This window comes from Miniopterus schreibersii (assembly GCF_964146895.1).
Source record: "Miniopterus schreibersii genome assembly, chromosome: 1".
In the NCBI taxonomy this organism is placed as follows: Eukaryota; Metazoa; Chordata; class Mammalia; order Chiroptera; family Miniopteridae; genus Miniopterus; species Miniopterus schreibersii.
The window spans coordinates 198452678-198474133 of record NC_138101.1 but is presented as its reverse complement, the minus strand read 5'-3'; the positions used below and the strand labels follow the sequence as shown (position 1 = coordinate 198474133).

At 62.2% G+C, this 21456-nt stretch overlaps 2 protein-coding genes across 8 annotated transcripts in view; one reads left to right on the top strand and one right to left on the bottom strand.

The window, feature by feature from the left end:
- The first annotated feature begins 292 nt into the window (after window positions 1-292).
- Window positions 293-15206, top strand: DEGS2 (delta 4-desaturase, sphingolipid 2). Of its 2 annotated transcripts, none has more exons than XM_081118354.1 (3): window positions 293-442; window positions 10753-11495; window positions 13288-15206. In XM_081118354.1, the coding sequence occupies exons 1-3, from the start codon at window positions 361-363 to the stop codon at window positions 13432-13434; spliced, it is 972 nt and encodes a 323-aa protein (XP_080974480.1). In that variant the 5' UTR covers window positions 293-360; the 3' UTR covers window positions 13435-15206. The 2 variants fall into 2 exon arrangements, with proteins under 2 accessions (XP_080974480.1, XP_080974481.1); XM_081118355.1 differs by lacking the exon at window positions 293-442 and adding an exon at window positions 5993-6132.
- Window positions 15001-21456, bottom strand: part of EVL (Enah/Vasp-like) — a 99200-nt gene continuing 92744 nt past the window's right edge. For 2 of the 6 annotated variants that reach the window (XM_081118284.1, XM_081118285.1), the window contains exons 10-14: window positions 21108-21174; window positions 20951-21013; window positions 17634-17700; window positions 17172-17229; window positions 15001-15451 (exon numbers count right to left, since the gene is read on the bottom strand). In XM_081118284.1, the coding sequence (XP_080974410.1) occupies window positions 15414-15451; window positions 17172-17229; window positions 17634-17700; window positions 20951-21013; window positions 21108-21174 (293 nt within the window). In that variant the 3' untranslated portion in view covers window positions 15001-15413. Of the gene's footprint in view, window positions 15452-17171; window positions 17289-17633; window positions 17701-20950; window positions 21014-21107; window positions 21175-21456 lie in introns of all 6 variants that reach the window. The other 4 variants (XM_081118287.1, XM_081118288.1, XM_081118283.1 and 1 more) reach the window with 3 other exon arrangements.

Below are 21456 nucleotides of genomic sequence, written 5' to 3'. Positions count from 1 at the left end.
TGGCCTCCGTGACGCAGGACAGCTCCTTGGGGAGCCGGGCGGGGAGCGCGGCTGTGCGCGCCCGGGGTCCCGCACCACCCGGGGGCCCGGCACTCCAGCGGGTCGCGCTCATAGTTTCATTGTCCCACGGAGGTAACACCGGCTCCAAGAGCCACCGCGCCCTGCACCGCAGGCCTGGGCGGCGCTGCAGGGGACCTGAATTGGCACCACCCCAAGCCTGGCAGTCCCGGGGCGCACGCGGCCCCGCCCCCCGAGTCAGTCCCCGCCCCGGAGCCTCGAACCGCCTCGCGCGCGGCGGAGCCGGCAACAGGTGGAGCGCAGCCGAGCCGAGCCCCCTCCGCGCCGCGCTCCCGGCCCACCATGGGCAACCGCGCGGGCCGCAGCGACTTCGAGTGGGTCTACACCGACCAGCCGCACACGCAGCGCCGGAAGGAGATGCTGGGTGAGCGCCGGGCGATGCCCCGCGGGGGGTGGGAGCGCCCCCGGCCCCGTCTGCGCCCGGGACTTGGGATCCAGGACCCGGACACCCGCGCGCCGGGGAGCGCGTCTCACCTGCCGCGTCCGTGGGCGGGGGTCCCGCGCGCAAACCCGGGCTCGGGGGCGCGGCCGCGCAGGGGGGGCGCCGGGGGCCGGGTGCGGGGAACGCGCCGCCCCCCGCGCAGGACGCAGCCCGGCCCCTGCGCGTCCACCGGGCGCCCCCGGGCGCCCCGTCGGCGGGGCCTCTGCGCCAAGCCCATCCCGAGGGTAGACAGAAGGGGCACCTCGAAGGCAGCAAACGCCAAACCGGGGCTACGACTGTTCCAAAATCCAAAGATTGTCCCAAAGAATCCCGCCCATCCCGTCCCGCGTCGTGGCCGGATTCGCGGGGCCGCCCCTCTGCCGTCTAGTGTCCCGAGAGGTCGTTTTTACGCACATGGCCACCCGTCCTGGGGCTTCGCTTTCGTGCCAGCGGCGTCCTCGGGACCCAGGATTACGGGGTAAAGGGCCCACAGCTCCCAAACGGCGTTCGTTAGATGCCACCCAACTCGCCCCCGGGCGCGAGGCGGCCCCGGCGGGGCGGACGCGCACCCGCCTCCCTGCGCCGCTGGGCGGGCCGAGCCCCGCGCCTTCCCGGCGGGACCGAGGCAGCGCTGCCGGCTCGCCCTGGGCTTAATGCGCATTTATTGGGTGACTGGTTTTCGTGTTTAACCGGCCGGCGTAACTTTTTTTTTTTTCTCAGCTTGGCCTTTTGCTTGTTGGTTGTTAGAGCTCTTTGTGCTGGAGACTTTCAACCCTGCGTCTTATATGTTGCAAATCAGTTTTCTTTGTAATTTGTCTTTGTCGCAGAAACTGTTTTCTTAATGCATTTGAATGGACTGGCTTTTTTCTTTAGCGTTGGACCTTTGGTGTCTCCCTGCCCCACCCCAAGACTATGGAAATATGCATTCTATTACATTTTGAAAAAAAATATGTTTGTATTGATTTCCGAGAGAGGAAGGGAGAGGGGGAGAGAGAGAGAAACATCCATGATGAGAGAGTCACCCATCGGCCGCCTCCTGCACCCCCCGGCTGGGGACCGAGCCTGCAGCCCGGGCATGTGCCCCGACTGGGAATCGAACTGTGATCTCCTGGTTCATAGGTCGACGCTCAACCGTTGAGCCACGCCAGCCGGGCACATCCTATTACTTTTTAATTTTTTTATTGATTTTTAGAGAGAGAAAGGGAAGGGGAGAGAGACAGACCTCGATTTGTTGTTCCACTTATTTATGCATTCCTTGGTTGGTTCTCGGATGTGCCCCGACCAAGGATCGAACCCGAAACCTTCGCGTATCTAACCAGCTGAGCTATCTGGCCAGGGTGAATGCTCCCTGTGACTTTTAAACCTCCCAGACGCCGATGCGTCGAGTGGTCAGTGCATGACTGCACCCTGCTCTAGCTGGGGGACCAGGGGCTGGAGACGCCTGGGTGGGTTTGTGACTTTGCGGTTTTCTCCTGAGAAGTGAGCGACAACCCAGCATTGTGTGTGTTCTCACCAGTGGCAGCATCGTCCCTACACCCGTGAGCTTCGTGGGGGTGGCTGGGAGGGGCCTTGGTGATCATCTGGTTCTCCCTCCCACCAGCTCCCACCGGAGAGCAGGCTTCGTGGCTGCTGCCCCCTCAGCAGGTCCAAGGCAAGGCTATGTGTCTGTCCTGTCCCCCGGCTCCCGCCACCTTCCCCTCACAGGACTCACTGGGCACCTGGCCCCAGGTAGAGAAGGCTGGGGGACGTGTCGTGGCGTCTTCACAGTGGGCACGTTCATCCTGGCCTGGCGGAGCGGACATGAGGAGGAAAGGAGATCTCGGATGGCAAGGTGCCCAGTGTGGTACCCAGCACTCCAGGTCACGGTGAAGGACCTCTCTAAAGAGAGGAGCCACAGGCCTGGAACCCATCCTGGGAGCTGCTGGACAGGGTGACCGGGAAGGCTGGAAGACTTGGGGAGGGAGGCGACCTGGCCAGGGCGGGGACCTCAAGGCTGATTCTCCGGGGACCCTTGATCAAGTCTGTCTCCACCGGGTGCTGTGGATCCCTCCCTTTGTATCTAGTTGTGAACTAATGAACTTGGAATGTGCCATTCTCCCTCCCTCCCTGGCATTTATACAAGCTGTTCCCGTCTGAATGTCCCTCTTCCCTGCTTTGTCCAGCTAGCTCTTGCCCAGTTCCACCTCCTGCAGGAAGCCCCCCTGGCTGCCCTTGTGGACCCTGGCTGGGTGAGGGTGCTCCGTGGCATCTGTCCACGGGCCCTTATCTCTCTGGGGCAGTCTGCAGGGGTCCAGGGCGTGGCTGTGGAGTGACTACCTGGCAAAGACCTCGTTAGCCAGGTGACCCCAGGCAAGTCAATAAACCGATGAGGAAGTGGAGGCTTGTTGGAGTTGAAAGGGGTTCACGGTAGTGCTTTATTTACAGAGTTGTGCAGGTTAAATGGAGGCAACGTTAGGTGCTGAGGGTAAGAGTTACCTGCCTGACAACTATTACCTCCTGCTGTTAGGTCCGAGTTCTCCCCAACGCGGGGACGGGCCTGTGCCTTTCCCAGCTGGAGAGACAGTGTGTGCGTACCCGCCAGCCAGCGTCTCTTCACAGGGGAGGCAGCACCGTGAGGCTCAGAGAGGGGAGGCGGCTTGCCTAGGGCCACACAGCTTGGAGGCCACAGAGGCCAGGCTGGGGTTCAGGCAGACTCCCGCTCAGGACGTGCTGCGGCCTCACCCGGGTATCTGCTGTGCCCCTGCCAACCTGCCAGGGCCAGTGGATGCTCAATAAAGATGCTAATCTCGGAGCCAGGACCCAGAAAGTCTTGGCAGGGAGCTGGCCGAGTGCTTTACGCGGGACCAAAGTCCAGGTGCAGCTCCTGCCCGCCTGGGTGGGGACGTGCTCCCCAGGGCACGGTGTCCTAGCAAAAGGGGACCCCCGCGCAGTCCCTGAGAGCCATGTGTCCCGGGCGGGGCTGAGGCTTCCTGCACTGTGAGGGTGGGAACAGAGCCCGCAGGAGTCTGGTCCCAGTGAGATTAGACTTGAAGCCAGGCGTGGACAGGGCTGGGGAGGGAGAAGCAGGCTTTGGATTTGTCTTTTCAAGAACAAATAGCTTTTTGATTTTGTTTTTGATCTTTACTTACAAAAATAGGGCGCACACGTAGTAAAAAGAAGTTCAAATAATCAAGGGAAAACAAGGAAGTAAGACTGTTGGCACTGGCTGAGTTATTTGTTTGGGAAAGAGCTTGGCCGGGGATCGCCCAGTGGCAAAGCGGTGAGATCCAGACCAGAGCTGGCCGAGCTCTCCGCTCTGCTCGCTGGGGAGCCTGTGCCCCGTCCCCACCCAGCCACAGAGATGAGGCTGCAGGGGGGAGCAGGTTGGTCCCAGGGCCATTCTCTCGTGCCCCTGTCCCTGCTGCAGTCGGCACAGAGGCCCTGCCCTCCTCTACCAGGCAGCCTGCAGGCGGTGCCCAACCTGTGCCCACCCAGCTCGGAGATTCCACAGAAGAGAGAGGGGTGCCTCCCACCCCTCCTGCCCTGAGTAGCGTGACCTCCCCTTGAGCCAGCTAATCTGGCCAGAGCTGTGACCTCTGATTGGTCAGTGGGCCGTGATGGACATGGGAAGGGCTGGCCAAGGAAAGCTGGGGTCCTAAGCTGGGTGGGGAGGAGGGGCGGGGTGCTGGCTGGTCCCGCCCACAGCAGCGCAGATAACAGGTGATACTTACGGGGTTCCTCTTGGACCCTGACCAACCTGATTATGTTCTCTCTGCTCAGAGCCTCCAAGGCCCTCCCTTACTCAAGTCCCCGCCTCTGCATTGGCCTTTGGGGCACCCCCAGGCTCTGGCCCCTGTCCCTTCTCCTTCCTTTTTGCTCTCTAGCCACTTTGTGGAATGTGCCCCACCTGCCTGTTTCCTACTTCATGGCTTTTGCAAATGCTGTTCCCTTTGCCTGAATTCTTTCCCCCTACCGAACTCCTATGCATCCTTCAGGCTTCAGCCTAAATGTCCCTTTTCTTGGAAACATTCTCTAAACACACACACACACACACACACATACACACACACACACACACACACACGGCATGCTGGTCAACGTGAAATGATTGAGTCTCTGGAGGGAGCAAGGGCCCTGATCTGTCAATATTCCTGTCATGGTCAATTTCAAGCGACAGGCACAGATCATCACCGCTGATGGTGGCGTTGGGAAGGGGAGGAGCCGCTGGCCTTCGGCAGGTGAACTAAGGCCCACACCACTGCCTACCTCCCCTCCGAGCTCCTCCCTGCTCCTGCTGCTCCCGTGGGCCGGGCACTTTCACCGGCAGCCTTTGCCCTGTCTTCAGTCCTGCCTTGGTGTGCGACGTGATTGCTTCAACCGTCTGCCTTCCCCACTCAGCTCTGAGCTTCTCCCGGGCAGGGCCAGGCCCAGGCCCAGTTCCACCTCCACCTGGGCTGTTCCCTCCGGGCCTGGCTTGGCTCTGGCCTCCCAGGGAGGCGGAGTGAACCCATGAAGCAACAGGCATGTTTCTGGCTCCAGGCCAGCGCCTGCCAGGAGCTCGAGGGGTGCTAGGGGCCCAGCGTTCCCCATTACGTAGCGCGAGGTTCCGTCCTTGCCAGTGGATGGTGGTAGACACCCTGTCTTAGTGGCGTTTCTCAGCTGATGAATGAGGCTGAGCCTTTCTTCCGATTTCTCTGCTGCTTTCATGAGTGTCCTGCTCACACCCTTGGTTCCTTTCCATCGATGCCCTTTTTCTTGATCTGTGAGAATTTTGTTCCTACGGCTTACGGTGGCACAGTGTTTGCAACAGGTTACAAGTACCTTCCCCGGTCTGTCCTTTGTCTTTTCACTGGAGTACTTTTTTTCTGTCCTGTCTTGTCTTTTTTTAAAAAATGTCTTTATTGATTTTTAGAGAGAGGAAGGGAGAGGGAGAGAGAGAGAGAAACATCAATGATGAGAGAGTCATTGGTCGGCTGCCTCCTGCAAGCCCCCTGACTGGGGGTCAAGCCGGCAACCTGGGCATGTGCCCTGACCGGGAATCGAACCACGATGTCCTGGATCCTAAGTTGATGCTCAACTGCTGAGCCACGCCAGCTGGGCAATCCAAATCCTTTTTTAAAAAATGTTTATTGATTTTTAGAGAGAGAGAGAGAGAGAAACATCGATCCATTGCTCCACCCACCCATGTATTCACTGGTAGATTCCTGCACGCACCCCAACCGGAGACTGAACCCGAAACCCTGGCACATCAGGATGACACTCCAGCCGACTGAGTCACCCGGCCAGGGCTTACATCCTCGAGGTTTAGCTGGAATGTCATGGGCCTTTGCGTGCGTGTGTGTGTGTGTGTGTGTGGGGCCTTCCCCTGGTGCGTTCAGTGTGGGGCACATTGCCCGTGCCCTGCACCCCCACCCCTGGGAACCCCTTCCATCTCTGTGGTCTGGCGCCCAGCTGCCATAGACCATAAGCAAATATTTGTCAACAAATGAAAAGCAGGTTTAGCGAGAGGCAGGTGAGGCTGAGAACAGTGACTCCTGAAGGCACTTTGGGCCACTTCCCACATGTTCTCTGCTGAACCGGGTCCGCAGAGCGCCTCCCATTCTGGCCGGACAGGGTGAGACTCGCCTGTGGCTCCAAGTCTGCAAAGGCCGGAGGTGAGCCGGGGGAGGTGGCTTACCAAGCGCTGGGCTGGGCTCCTGGGAGCCGCTAGGGAGCGGGGATTAGGAGGGCGTCGGGCGCCTTTGTCAGGAGAGGTTGTCACAGGTAAGGTTACAGGGCCGCGGGTGTGGACAGGTGAGGGGAGGCGCTTGGGGCTCCTGGCGCCCGCGTGCAGCAGCCTGTGGGTACAGGGTCAGCGGGGAGCTGGGAAGCAGGTGGGCAGCGGGAATGTCCCAGACTTGGGAGACATGGGTGACAGGAGTCTGTGTCACAGGAGGCCCGCGTGCAGGGCGTCGAGGCCCTGGGGGAGGGGTGTCCAGTTCTAGGTGGTGGGGGGCCCGTGTGTGGAGGGTCCAGGTGGAAGCGGGAAGGAGCCCTAGTGTTCTTGGGAGTCCTGCTGGAGACCCGGAGGAAGGGACTTCATCACAGCGACTGGGGAAGGCCTGCGGCTGGGGCAGGAGCCTGGGGCAGGCCTTGGGACCCCGCAGCCTGCGGGGGGTGAGGGCCCAGCAGCCTCCCCTGCCAGCTGCCATCTCCCCTGCAGCCGGCTGGCCCAGCAGCACTTGTGAGAAGTGGTGGAATAACCGTGGTCCTCAGTTGACGCTGTTCCGTGGGATCCGTGTGGGTAGGGTCAGGGTGCCCTCCCTCCCAGCAGCGTGTCCTGCGGCTCTGCTCTCTGGGTCGTTAGGACCGAGCCCGTCCCGTATGTAAATAGATGTGATGCATGTAAATGCAGGCACCTGCTGGTGCGCGTCCCACCCCTCAGCACCTGCCGCCGCCTCCCCTCCCCCACTCCCAGGTGGCCCAGGGCAGACCCACCTCCATGGGCTCACAGCCCAGGCTGTCCGAGTGGGCACCTTGGGGACCGAAGGTGAGCAGCAGCCCTAGAGGGGGAGGGGGCCTTGCCCAAGGGCAACCAGCGTGGGCTGCTCCCGGATTCTCCCCAGCTCGGGGAAACTGCTCCTCTGGGGGCTGAGGCAGCCTTGCGAAGCCCCCCTCCCTCTCCAGAGGGGCTGGTGGTTCACCTGGAGGTGGAGCCCGCTTCCTTCTCTCTATGATGGGGGCTGGTCCCTCCTGGGCAGGGGGGTGAAGGCTGACAGAGCTGGTGTGTGTCAGACGCCGGGCACGTGGCCCCTGCTGATGTCTGTATCCAGGCCTGGTCCCCGCTTGCATCCTGCAGGCCTGGACTCCGGGTCCCAAGGTCCCCGCCTGGCCCCGTTGGCATCGCCCTGCCTCGTCTGACCCTTCTCCGGGCCTCCCTGGGCCTCAGACCCCCCTTTCTGTGTCGTGCCTGGACAGCGTGACTTCTAGCGATGGCTGTCACTCATGGCCGGCTGCCCAGCTGCTCTGGGCTCTGGCCGAGATGTTTGCACAGATGTGTTTGTCTTTGGTTCCAGGTGGCCATCCACGCTGGGCTACACGCAGGTCCTAGCCCAGCTGCTCCTGTCCTTTGAGCTGGAGGCCTGAGTGGCAGGGTCCCCGAAGTCAGCTGAGGTGCCCTGGGGGGCAGAGCCTGGTCAGGCGGGGCCAGCTTTTGGCATCCAGCCAGGGCCCAGGGCTCCTCTTGGGGCTGTTGGGGGATGCGGTTCTCTCTTTCTCCTCAGGCATTCCGCCTCTCCTGGGGCCCAGAGACGGCCTCCCCCCCCCACTCACACCCTGCCCTCTGTCCGCCTTTCCTGGGCCCCTGGAAGAGGCCCTTCCTGCTGGGCTTGCACCCCTTGCCTTCTCCATGACCCCACCTTGGCATTATGTCCTCCCAGTGCCCATACTCGCCCCTCACCCCTTGGCCATCTCACCCCTCTTCCTGTCCATAACTCTCCTTGACCTCCCTCAGCTGACACCCCAAACCCTTGGCTCCAGTTACCCCAACTCCTGCCCTGTGACCTCAGCCTCTGGTGGTCTGTGTGGCTGGTGGTCCTCAGAGCGGCTCCCTGGGAGTCCCCCAGGCCTCCCACTTCCCCAGGGAGCCGGAAGCTCTAGAATTGAACCAGTTAGAGATCCGATTTCCTTGAGTGAGGACTGAGTTTCCATCTGGGAGACGGGGTGGGGGTGGGGGGGAGGGGGTCAGCAGGGCTGGTAGGACAGTCTGGAGGAGCCCCATTCCTGGAGGGGCCTTTCTGGCGTCTCCATGGGAGGCCTCCTAGCCGGTACCACTTCCAAATGCACTGGGCACCAGTTCCCCGCTGCTCTCTGAGCCCGTGGGGTCCTGCCCCCCATACCTTTAGCCAGGGCCCCCGGGACCATGCTGCCGGCCTCAGCGCCTGTGCAGGCCTCCCCGATGGCCGTGCTGGGCCTGCCTGACGCACGGGGGCCCCTTCCTGCTCTGTGGTCTGGAAGGTGCTCCCAGGCGCCTTCCTGGGGCTTGCGCGCTTGGCCCCTTCTCGGGGGTTGCCCCTGAGCTGCCCAGCGCACAGCTGCCTCACCCGCTGGTCCCACATTTCACTGCTTCTGGCAGGATGGCCTGGTCCAGCGACCCGTGCGGCCTGGGAGCGCTGGGCCTGGTCTCGCGGGTCAGAGCAAGCCCGGGGCCCGAAGCTGGCCTCCCTGAGCAGCGCCCAGGGCCCCAGAGGGCAGGAACGGGATGTGCTTACTTTCAGGTCTGAAAACTGCTTGACAACAGTCATAACAGTGCCCAGGGCTCAGGCCTTGATGGGGCCTCAGATGGGGAGCCGAGGCTGGGGCGGTGGGGTGGCGGGGCCTACTCGGTCAGCCTGGGGAGGGGCTGGGGACCAGGCACCCTACGCCCGACAGGGCAGCTGAGTCTGTGGGAAACTACTGGGAAAGGGGGATGGGGCACTGGGCCCCCCGAAGGTGGGCCGGGCAGGGGCCCGGCGGGGGAGGCATCTGCAGGGATCTCCTTTACCTGCCTCCCAGGTAGGACTTATTGTTTGATGACGGGGCACCTGAGGCCCACTGGCAGCCCACAAGGTCACGGCTGGCAGCTCTGTGACTGCCTCTGCCTGGGGGGGGGCGGGCTTGGGACGGGCGTGGTCTGTGTGCTGGCCCGGATCCCAGAGCCAGGGTCTGGTGCCCACTGCCCCAGAGCTTGCAAGGCTGTGCTCACCCAGCACAGGTGTAGCCTGCCCTGCCCTCCTGCCCCAGGCTTGGCCCCCTTCCAAGGGGAAGCTGGGGAGGCCCACCCTGTGGAGGCTGGTGGCTGGCTGGCTCCCAGGTGCGCTTTGGCAGGGGAGGGCCTGGCCCCGGTTGCCTGAGAGGGGAGGTTGTTGCCCAGAGGCCACGGCTGGTGAGCGGGAGGCTGGCAGAGCCTCTTGGTCTTGGTGCCAGCCCCAGAGCCAGGTAGGCAAAGGTTCAGGGCACTTTGCATGCGACTGCCTGGCACTGGGCTGTGGGTGAGGCTGTGAGCGAGCTCTCCTGAGGCGGAGGTTGTGGCACATCCTTCCCCCTCCCGCCGCCATCATGGGGACGCTTGTTTCCCTTGCTGGATTCCCACTCCCCAAGCTCCCACCTCCCGCTGGAGGCACCCATCTGCCCACGCAACTTCCTCTGAAGTGTCCCATTCACTCTGACCCCTTTTGGGGCAGGAACAAACTTGGATGAGGCCTGCCCCCTGCACCCCCCCCAAGGGGTCCCACAAGTTGCCTGGGCCCCCCAGTCTTGCCCCACCTGGTGGGATGATGCTGGGGCTCCCAGCACCCTATGGGGCCTCTGGCCTTTACTGGGCAGCCAGGTCACCTCCCACTGTGCAGCCATGACACAAGCAGCCACCACGGGGCGGCATGGGCAGGCCAGGGGGAGAGTTCATCAGCCTGGGAGTCCCTCAGCGTGGTCTCCACCTCCCAGCCTCAAGCTTTTACACAGCCCTGAGCCGTGCGCAGGTGGCCTTCTGGTGGCCCGCGGGCCTTGTTTGCTGATGAGCCCTCGTAAGGCGCAGGATTAACCTGCGTCCTTGCCCCCGCCTCAGCCGGAGCTGTCCCAGTGCCTTTCCGGGAGGGCCCCGTGGGCTTGGCCAGCTCCCCCCCTCGTTTTCCTTTTCTGTAAAACAAAACAGAAAAGTACAAAAGATACCATAACACCCATCATCCGAAATGAAGGCGTTCAACGTTTTATCTGATTTCCTTCAGATCTTGTTTAAACGGAAACACTTGAGAGCAAGCCAGAGCCCTCCGCGGGCCCTCCCTTGGCCACCCAGCCCCTCCCAGGTTCCTGATGGGCTTGGGGCGTCCGGGCTGAGGCGTCAGTCCCCTCACAATCCCCGCACCGTGTGCGGTTCACCTGGGCAGCCGGCAGCTCCTGGCTCTGCAGCTGCTTTGATTTCTGACATTACATTTCTGTGACCCATGGCGACACCTCTTTATTTAGGCTGGTGGCAAAGACCCCCCCTTCCTCCGGGAAGTGTGCCCCAGAGCCCCCGGGGGGTGGGGAGGCAGGTTGGCCCGGTTCTGCGCCCACAGGCCAGGCTGCCCCTAGGCCCTCAAGTCCAGGGCAAGGTCTTAGCAGGACACGCAGCGAATTATCCAGGGTCACCGCCTGGGGGCTGCGCGGAAGGCAGAAGGTGGGACGGGGCGTGAAGGGGGGGGGGGAGGAAGGACCCGCAGACGGTGGGGGCCCTGCGGCCACGGCGCCCTCACTGCCTTCTCTCCCGGCCCCACCTGCAGCCAAGTACCCGGCCATCAAGGCCCTGATGCGGCCGGACCCTCACCTCAAGTGGACGGTGCTGGGGCTGGTGCTGGCGCAGCTGCTGGCCTGCTGGCTGGTGCGGGGCCTGGCGTGGCGCTGGCTGCTCTTCTGGGCCTACGCCTTCGGCGGCTGCGTGAACCACTCGCTGACGCTGGCCATCCACGACATCTCGCACAACGCCGCCTTCGGCACGGGCCGCGCGGCCCACAACCGCTGGTTCGCCATCTTCGCCAACCTGCCCGTGGGCGTGCCCTACGCCGCCTCCTTCAAGAAGTACCACGTGGACCACCACCGCTACCTGGGCGGCGACGGGCTGGACGTGGACGTGCCCACGCGCCTGGAGGGCTGGCTCTTCTGCACGCCCGCCCGGAAGCTGCTCTGGCTGCTGCTGCAGCCCCTGTTCTACTCCCTGCGGCCGCTCTGCGTGAACCCCAAGGCGCTGACCCGCATGGAGGTGTTCAACGCCCTGGTCCAGCTGGCGGCCGACGCGGCCCTCTTCGCCCTCTGGGGGCTCAAGCCCGTGGTCTACCTGCTGGCCAGCTCCCTGCTGGGCCTGGGCCTGCACCCCATCTCCGGCCACTTCGTGGCTGAGCACTACATGTTCCTCAAGGGCCACGAGACCTACTCCTACTACGGGCCCCTCAACTGGATCACCTTCAACGTGGGGTACCACATGGAGCACCACGACTTCCCCAGCATCCCGGGCTGCAACCTGCCCCTGGTATGTGGCCACGCGGGCCGGGGTGCAGCGGGGAGGGGTACACGGAGTCTGAGGCGGCGGGGAGGTGTCGCGGAGGGTACCTGAGGCACACGGACCTCCGTTCCCTTTCGTGCTCATCACGGGGTGGCCACGTTCTCAGCTGTGGTCCCCACAGCACAGGGAAAGGCGGAGAGTACAGGCGAGTGCCGCCTGGAGGTTGAGGTGAATCCAGGCAGGGCAGGGGCTTGGGGGCATTGACAGTTCAGACCGTTGGGTGTAATGAAAACCTGTTTGAGCTGTGCATCCTTGGGCAAACTGCTTGCCCTCTCTGTGCCCCCCTTCCTGTTCTGTAAATGGGGCAGCAGCCAGCGGTAGTGCGTGTGAAGCACCTCCCCTTCCTGGCTCCCTGCTCATTCTGGTCCCTGCCCTGTGACTTTCTAGGGGGCCCACATGGCACAGAGAGGACAGGGGGGGCTTTTGGCCCAAGGGACTCCGCCTGAGTTGGAGCAGAGTGGAAGCCTCCGGGCAGGTGGCTGTGCCTCGGGAGACCCGGGATGGAGAGTCTCTGAAGGAGGGGGAGGAGGAGTGGGGTCTGGCGTGTGGTTAGAAGAGCGGAGGTGCCCTCGGCACTGGGGAGGGCAGGAGGGGCAGTGAGGTCTGTGTGTGCACGGGTGTGCACATGCCTTTGAGAGTTTGCATGTGTGTCTGAGTGTGCCCGGTGTGTACGTTTGTGCGTGTGAGCATTTGTCCGGGTGTGTGGGTGTTGGCGCCCTGGCCCGTGTGACGAGTCCGACAGCCTGTGTGTAGCCCCTGCCTCCCCACCCCTCCTTCCCCCTCTCAACCCCTCCCCCGTCCGGCTGAAGGTCCTGAGGTCCCTCGGTGCTGGGCACCATCTCACCTAATCCTCACAGGCCGATTTGGCAGGTCCCTCCTTGCCCAGGATCCCCATTTCACAGACGAGAAGGCAGAGGCTCAGAGAGGGGAGGTGCCCACCATAGGAAGCAGCAGAGCCGGAATCTGGACCCAAGCTGGTCACAAACGTGTCTTTACTTCTGAGCAAAGTGAACAGCCCCCTGCTTGCTCCCATGCAGGTCACCTCCTGTCCCTGAGCCCGTCTCAGCCGTAATGCAGGCCCTGAGCACCGGCGTGCCCGCCGTGGGGGAGCGGAGGGCCTCCCCTGCGCTGGGACAGCAGGGCAGGTGGTGGTGCTGATGCGCTGCTGAGGCTGGGAGCACTTCCTGGAGGAGGCAGCTGAGGGTGTCGTGTGCAGATGGGGGCAGGGAGCTGGAGAGGGAGAGGGTGCAAGAGAGGCATTTGGGAAATGACAAGAACCGAGGCTGGGAGGAGGGCGATGGGCGGGGCTGTGGTGGGAGCCGAGGCCAGTGCTGGCGGGTTGGGGAGGGCACTGGAAGCGGGCGAGGAGGAGCATGGTCACCAACCAGGCTGTGCCTCAACTGGGCAGGTGCTGGAGGGAAAGAGCCCGGCCTCCCCCCGGCTCCTGGATCAGAAACGCCAGCGTGGGCTCCAGGTGTCCGAACCCGGGGAAGGGGGCTTGCGCCCTGGGCTGTGGGCCAGCGCCAGCCAGCCTCCTGCCTGCTGAGCTGGACACGGGCGCCCTGGGGGGTGACAGGGTGTCTGCGCACACACTCGTGTCTGGGTACGTGCTCGTGCGTGTGTGCATACGCTCGCTTGTCTCTGTGGACATGCTCGGTGCCTGTGTACATGCTCACGTGTCAGCGTGTGTACACGTGCGCGTGCGTGACAGGCGCGCCTGTGCCAAGGCGTGGCCTCTGACCCGTTCACCTCCCCGCAGGTGCGGAAGATCGCGCCCGAGTACTATGACCACCTGCCGCAGCACCACTCGTGGATGAAGGTGCTCTGGGACTTCGTGTTCGAGGACTCCCTGGGGCCCTATGCCAGGGTGAAGCGAGTGTGCAAGCTGGCAGGGGACAGCCTGTGAGCCTGACCTGCTGGCACTGGAGTGGAGGGACCCTGCGGTGTCCTGCCCGCGCCCCCCGCAGAGCTGGTTGTCATTGTCCCCCTCGGCCTAGAGCTCAGAACCGGCTTGGCTGCATTTGGTCCCTGAACGCTGGGCTGCCTGCCCCCAGGTCCTGGTCCCATGCTGGGGACACTGGGCGGCCGCAGCCTGGAGAAGCTGGGTCTGCACCCGACTCACTGCTGATCGCAGGCCAGGCTGCCCTTCCTGGGCCTCACAGGGCGCCCAGTCTCCACGGGGCCGATTTCTCTGGTGTCCCCATGCCCTGAATTAAATCGGCGTTTGTTTCCACGTCCACAACGTGCTTCTGAGGGGGTGGTCTCAGCTCCAGCCTGGGTCTGAGAACGAGGCTCCTGGCTGCCTTGGAGGTGGGCAGTCCCCAGGTCACACCCCACCTGTTCCCACCCTGGCACTGCTGCTGCTCCCACGCTTGGGCCTTGGGCAGCATTTCCTGAGGGCCCTGCGTTTGTGGGGGCCAGCCTTCGGGGGTGTAGGCAGAAGGCTCCTGCCCCCCTCCTCCGGGTCAGCTTCGAGCCTGCTCCCCTGTGGGAAGCCTTCCGAGCCCCGAGGGTGCAGGCTTGACATGTAGGGTCTGTCTCCCCCACCAGCTTAGACGTGGGACTTGAGATTCTCACAGAACAGGGGCCATAGGCCAGACATGGGGTGGCTGGACAGACAGGTGACTGCAGGTCAGAGGGAAGTGGCTGGTGTCCTTGGTGTCTCTGTGAAGGGGACAGGGCTCTGTCCTGACTTTGGCAGGGGCTGATGGCACAGATGACCTCGGGGGCATCTTCCCCGTTAGCTCCTGGGCACCCCACCCCGCAGAACTTGGGCGGCGGAGGAAGCAGATGAGTTCAACCGCCTGAACCAGGGCCAGCCGCTCGGATCTGAGCCTCGAGCCGACCTCCTAGGGGGCAGAACAGGCCTCTTCCTGCCCTTTAGGGTTGTGAGGACACTCAGTGAGATGAAGTATGTCCAGAGCCTGGCCACAAAAAGTGGTCCCCTTGTCATCAGCCAGAGTGGGGCCCTGCCCCCACCCCCGGGGCCATCAGAGGACGCTGGGCCAGGGGCTGGGCGTCCCACTGAGTCTGAGGTGGCCTGGCCGCTGGCTGGGCCCAGTCAGACCCTCCCTGGCTATCATGGGAACTCGCAGGGGCTGAGGAGGGCCGGCGAGTGCCTCGGGGCCTCCCTGCGGGCCCAGTGCAGGGGCAGGCCAACCCAGCCCGTCGCAGTGCCCCATCTGGCCCTGCCAGTCAGAACGCTCAGGGACCCTCTCTGATGTTGCAGGCAAGGGTGCCACTTGGCCACCTCCCACTGCCCTGTGGGTGTGGCTCCCGTGGCCTCCCCAGGACCCCACCAGAAGTGCCTGAGCTGCCTGCTCACCCTCCCGTCCTCCCAGCCCAGCTACCCCCACGGCGCCCAGCTTGCTCCTACTACTCCTGGTCACTTCTGTAGTGGGCCTCCCCCTAAAAGGGGTGTCCCAGCCAGGAGTGACCACAGGCCAGCGAGAGAGAGAGCGGCAGCCGGGCGTGTGGACAGAAGCGTTTATTACCACGTGGACACAGACACCCGGGCGCGGGCAGACTTCACACTGACGCCGGGCGGAGCTGCGCTTGCACAGCCCGCCGCCCGCCCAGTGCCGAGCGCCACCGGGGGAAACTCGGAACCATCTAATGAAGCGCGTGATTTGGGGGTGTCTTCTCTATAAACCAAAAGAAATGTACACTTAAATAGACAAATATAAAATACAAAAAAAGGCGCGTAGACCTGGTGTTCTGTGTCAGGTAAAATCTAAAAAAATCCAGGAACTGAACGCTTTCCTCATTTTACTATTTCTCACAGATTAAGACTTGAAGTGAAGCACGTCGAAGCTTTAGCCGCTGTGTCCTCACTGTCCCCTGCCATCCGTGGGGGGCGAGGCTCGGGCGGCAGGGCCGTGCGCCCTACGAGGTGCTGATTCCACTCAACTCCTGCCTGATGGCTGAGGAGAGGACAGGAGAGGACAGGACAGAAGGGGAGAGGAGAGAGGAGAGGCTCAGATGTGATGGGGACCAGCCCACCCTCCTCCTCCGCAGGGCCCGTCCCCACGCCCCAGGTGTCCCCATGCCCTGGGTGAGGTCGAGGTAGTTTCCGTGCCTCTGGTCTCCTGAGCCCCACCCAGGCTCCCAGAGATCAGGGCACAGGCTGGAGTAGAGCAGCGCAGCGGCTCTGGCACAGACTGTGGGTCTAGTGGGTCTCGCCTACACGTCCCAGCTGGCATCCGTTAGAGGACCAGCTGTGTGTGTGGGGGGGTGGTGGTGGTGTCTGTGCTCGGAGCTTAGGAGGGGCTGGCCGCCAGCAGGAGCCCTGGGCAGGTCTGGACAGCTGGGCATCTGCCCCCACTCCCTGGCCTAAGTGCTGCCCTCCAGGGAGGGCAGGGGCGTCTGTTTCTTCCTGTCCCACTCCTAGGATTCCCCTCAAATTTGGGCCTTTCCCTGGACTTGGCCTGGAGCCAAAGGCCAAGAGAAAAAGTTTGAGGCCTGGGCACTCGTCAAGTAACAAGGGGATGTTTCTGGAGCCCCCACTTCCCCAGGGCCCACCCAGCCACGAAGCAGCTTCCACCTGTGGCTGCACCTACAGACGGAGACCCAGGCCCACCGCACCCACTGCCTCCACCTGCCTGTTCCCTGTGCACACGCCGCTTCCAGTCCCAAGCAGCCCTGGCGACCCTGGCAGCCCTCCTGGGGGACACTCAGCAGTAAGGCTGAGTTAATAGTTGGCCTCTGTCCCCTTTCTAGCTCCAGCTCTGTCTCACTCTCTTCATTCATTAACTCCTTATCTGTGCCGCTCAGGCCTGCAGGGCGACTGGACAAACAGGAACCCAGTGTTCTCTGCTTGGGGACCAGGACAGGGAGTGGCTCGGTCACCCAGCTCCGACCAGGGGTCTGGGTCTGCGGGCACCCCAGGTAGGCCCCCACCCTCGCCTCTCCTCTCTCTCCAGAGTCCAGGCAGCCCTCTGCCATCCCCAGGTGTGGCTTCACCCCCCTCTGGTGGGGGAGGACAGGCGCCCAGGAGGTGCCTCACTGCTCCGTCCAGGGGCTGAGCTGGCCCTGCCTGATCAGACCTTTCGTCTCCCTGGCCCAGATCTGAGCCAGCCGTACCAAGGCTCTGGTGGGAGCTGGGACGGTGTGATTCACGGTGACAAGGCCCTGCCCCCTGGAACCAGAGGCTCTTTTGGGGAGAGCCATCACCTGCTCCCAGCCCAAGGCCCAGCAGGCTGTGAGCTGGGTCAGGCCCAGACAGTGGTCTCGTGGCTTCCTGGTCCCTCACCCCCAGGAGGGCAGGAGGATAAAATGAGTCAATTAAGTCCGCAGATGCTGACGCAGACAGAGCATCTCACTGATGCTGCTCCGCTGCCCTGGGCTTTGGGGTGCACCCTTCATCACCCTCCCATCTACCGGGGCTGCCCTGGGACATGCGTGGTGTGGGGGTCGCAGATTCAGGAGTCACACCACCAGGGAGCTGTGATTACTTAGCAAGTCCCTTCACTTGTCTGAGCCTCCGTTTGGTCGGAGAGAATGGGGAGGGTGCTGCAGGCTGTTGGGGGGGGGATGACCCCTCCTAACTACAAAGCCAAGGCTTCCTGGGCCCTGGATGCCTCCTGGCTCAGGGTGGGGTCCTCTGGCTCTGCCCTCCCTTGGGACCCTGGGTGCCCTACTCACCATCGATGATCTCCTCCTTCACCTTGTGCAGCTCCCGGACCACCTCCTCCAGGATCTCCTGCGGGAGCAGAGCCTCAGAGGAACAGAGGGAAGCTGGCCTGGCTGGGGGTGGTGTGTCTGAAGGGGTAGGGGTGTCCTGGGCCTCCCTTGGAGCGCACACCCACTGTCACCCTCCCCCACGCCCCGGAGGGGGATGGGAGGAAGGACGGAGGAAGGATGGAGTGTGCCTGGGGGGTGTGATGCCCTGGCCAGCCCTGCCCTGCAGCCTCCTGCACCTCAGGCACCTCTGGAGCCCCCCGAGGGCATTGGTGGGGGCTGGGGACAAATGCAACCGCCTTCTGCAGCTGGCTCCTGACTTCTGCACCAGTGAGGGCTCCAATGGGCCTCCTGCCTGCCATGTGCCCCCGAGATTGTCCCCAGCCCCTGGCTCCTTCATGGCCTATCAGGAAAGGACACACTCACCTGTTTCATTCGGTCCAAATCGAAGGCATCCAGGGCCACGTCGTTCACACTTCCAGCCGGCTTCATCCTGGGGAGGGGATGAGTGGGTGACAGGGCCGGGCCCACGTGGACCACATGGGGGAGGGACTAGGTGTGGGACGGAGCCTGGGCGCCCCAGGACCTCCTGCTCGAGGATGGGGACGGCTCCTGAAGGATGAGCACAGCCCCCTTCCCGCCGCCCTTCAAACGCTCTCCGCTTTTATCTCTGGCCACTCCTTAGCTTCGTGAGCAGGGTTCTAACGCCTGTCTCCAGGACCTCAGGGACACTGTGACCATATTTCCCAACCCAAGAAGGCAGCGAGCACTGCAGGTCACACACCACCTCCCCCAGAAAGAAAACACATGGGTAACAGGCCAGCCTGGGGATTCCTGGCCAAAAGAGGTGTGGGGGAAGCTAGCAATCGTGGCGTTGAGCACAGTGCAAACTCAAAACCTCTGCGTAGCTAACACGCCTCCTAAACTGGCTTCTCCAGGCAACGGCCTGGACATGGCTGCTCTCCTGAGGAGGTTTCCGTTTCTCAGGCTCTGCGTCTTTGAGAAGTATCTGAACTGAAGCTGGCTCGTTTGAAATTTAATGTCTCTTGCACACAACTCTTCCCTGGAAAATCTCAGAAAAAGCTCGTCTAAACTACCGGCCTTTTCCAACAGACCGCGGTGCACTTTCTGGAGCCGATTTCTCTCTCACGTGGACAGAAAGGCTGGCGGGGCCTGTGAGTTCAGGGCAAAGATGTGGCAAAGCCGCTGTGGGGCCTGTGGTGTGACGGCTGGTGGACAGAGTGACTGGACAGATGAGGGCATGTGCCGAAATCAAGGACTGGTGTTGTCCACAGTGAGGAAGGAAGCAGAAAACTACGGTGCTGCTGCAGCCACTGTGGAAAACAGCATGGAGGCTCCTCAAATGAAAAACAGAGCCAGCAACCCCATTTCTGGGTTTTATCCATAGGTAAAACCACTGGAGAATAGAATCTTGAAGAGGTACTTGCACCCCATGTTCGCTGCAGCGTCAGTCACAATAGTCAAGACATGGAAGCCACCCAAGTGTCCAACGACAGACGAATGGACAGAGAAGGCGTGGAACATACCTGCATGGAAATGATTCAGCCTCGAGACAGGACTCCTGCCATTTGTGGCAACAAGGATGGACTAGAGGGCATTATGCTAAGTGGAATAAGCCAGGCAGAGAGAGACAAACGCTGTGTGATCTCACTTATATGTGGAATCTCAGAAAACCAGACTTATTGAAACGAAGACTAGGCTGGTGGCTGTCGGGAGCTGTGGGGGAGGGGAGGGAGATGGATGGGGTGATCCAGGGCACACACTTCACTTCCAGGGAGGAGATGGATGCGTTCTGGGGCCGTGACACAGCATGGTGACTGGTTAGCAACGCTGTATTGTGTGCTTGGAAGGAGCTAAGAAAGCAGATCTTGAAAGTCCTCACTACCCACACACACAAAGGAAACCAGGTGAGGCTGTTAACTAACCTTTTGCAATCACCGCACAACGTACACCTAAGTCAAGCCACCATGCTGTACGCCTCGGCTTGCACAATGGGAGATGTCAATCATAGCTCAATACACTGGGAGACCTCGCTGAATGCTATATGAAATTTCAGTGGTCCAGTGCACAGAACTGAATTAAAATGAATAAATAAGATGCTCCCACACCCTCCCAGATGAGCTCGAGAGGCCAAATGTGGTCCTGAATGAGTTTGTAAGTAACTGTGGGTCCCCATGGGGAGAGGGGTCTAGCCTGAGACTCTGGGCCATCACGCCCATCCTGCAGGCTCAAGTCCCTGTTGCCACAGCAATTCTCCGGGTCACCTGGGCCAACCGCCTCACCTCTGAGCCTGTGGTCTCCCCATGTGTACACCTGACAGTGCCCAGGTGGTGACACAGCCACACTCTGGAGGGACATACTATACTAGAGAACAGATCTGTCTCAGAGCTGGAGAGCCCCCTTCTGAGCGGGACGCTGGCAACCTGTCCTTCCTCCAGCAGCAGGAAGTGACCAGCTGGGCCCCGGGCGCCCTGCCTCCTCCTGGGCCTGCTTCGGTTCCTGCCCCTCCACCCACCTCCCTTCACAGCCCAGTGAGCTTCCTCAAGAGCCGACCCGGCACGGGGCCCTGTGCTTAGAGCTGGCTGACTGGGCCTGCACACAGAATCAAATCCAAACTCACCATGCGACTCCTCCCTACCCGTGACCTCTCCTTCCTCTTCCCTTCCAGCCGCCGCAGGGCCTCAGCACTTTCACGACAGATTGGAAGGCTGTCCCCACACCCTCAGGGCCACCCCAATGCTACCTCTGAGAGGCCTATCCAGCCTGCTCGCTAAAGCGCCTGTCCCCAGTCCTGTCTCCCATGAGACCCTCTGGGTCTCCCAAGCGCCTGTCAGAACCCACAGCTGTCCAACCGCAGGTCTTCCAACACAGAGATGAGCTCCTTGCAGGAGGGACATGTAGGACCCGGCCCAGAGCCTGGCAGACTACAGGCCCTGTCGAAGCCTGGCTGTCCGTCACCGAGTCTGTCATTGCCCCTCCAGCCAGGGCCAGGCCAGAGGTTCTGCTCGTCACCCGTTTCACTCGGTGAGACCAGGCTCACAGGCCACCTGCTCGTGATGAGTGGTCTCCCTCAATCTGTGGTGGGCGATGGAAACCATGGGTTCTGGAGGCCTGCAGATTCAGGTCGTACTTGGCCTATGGCTACTACAGAGCTGTCTGTCTCTGACTTCTGAGGCTACCTCAGTCTCAAATATCCTGTCCTGTTGTCACAACAGCTTTTGGTTTGGGAAATACGGTCAGCATCCCCAGAAGCCTGGCTGTGTGACAAAGCAGAGGAAGGCGAGGATGGGGCACTAGGCCGGTGCCGTCATGGCTGAGCTGTAGGGTGCAGCCATGGCCAGCGAGCACGTCCTATGTCCAGCTCCTGTCCACACAGCTGTCCATGCGACCTCCCTGTGAGGCCGAGGCTGACAGACCTCTTCACGGGGTGGGGTGGATGTGAGGAGGGGTCACCTGGCTTGCCCGATGACTCGGTTAGTGCGCCCAGAGCTGGGGCTCGACCTCAGTCCGCTCGTGCCTCTTTGGGCAGTCATCCCTCCCAGGCCCGTCTCCCTCTGAGAGGAGAGGAGAGGAAGTGGTCCCCAGCCCCACCTGGCCCCAGGTTTGAAGGAAGAGCCGATCCCTTTTCCCAGAGTACACTGTTAGATGACAGGACACGGATGGGGTCTGGGTGTTAGTCACAGGCAGGGTACAGAGGAGGCCCCCGAGGGGCTGTTTGGTACCTAGAATGAGGCTGCGACTGAAGGGGGCTCTTAGCTTCGGGGCTCTTTGCCACAGACGGGGTTCTACGGCAGTGAAATGAAACAGAACATGAATGGGCACCGTGGCCGCCTGGGCCCCGCCAATGTGCACAGCTCGAGCCTTCCCGGGGCCGCTCACCTGGACAGCAGCGAGGACACGGGTTTCTCCACGGAGTTGCTCCGCTCCCAGGGCTTCCGGCTGGCGTCTGTGAAGTCACGTTATGGGCAAGGAGCCTCAGGGCTGAGAGGATCCCAGGCCCCCGCCCAACATCCCTGACAGGAGCCCCCCAGTGCCCGTCAGAAAGCTCTGCTTTGGCCAAAGCTGGCGCCTGGCTTGTTCTCAGCCCCCTTTGGCCCAGCAGTTCTCGCAGGGCTGTGGATGACACTGCTGTCACCTGTGTCTCCCCCACTCAAGACCTGGTTGACCTTGATTTGTGGTCTGGTTTTGACCCCTCAGCATGGAAAGTCCAAGCTCCTTGGAACGTGAA

Bases quoted from the DNA above. Each gene is read 5' to 3' on its own strand.
- DEGS2 (XM_081118354.1), top strand. From the start codon at position 361: ATGGGCAACCGCGCGGGCCGCAGCGACTTCGAGTGGGTCTACACCGAC. The intron at 443-10,752 runs GTGAGCGCCGGG...CCCCACCTGCAG, and splicing joins GCGCCGGAAGGAGATGCTGG to CCAAGTACCCGGCCATCAAG. The intron at 11,496-13,287 runs GTATGTGGCCAC...ACCTCCCCGCAG, and splicing joins CGGGCTGCAACCTGCCCCTG to GTGCGGAAGATCGCGCCCGA.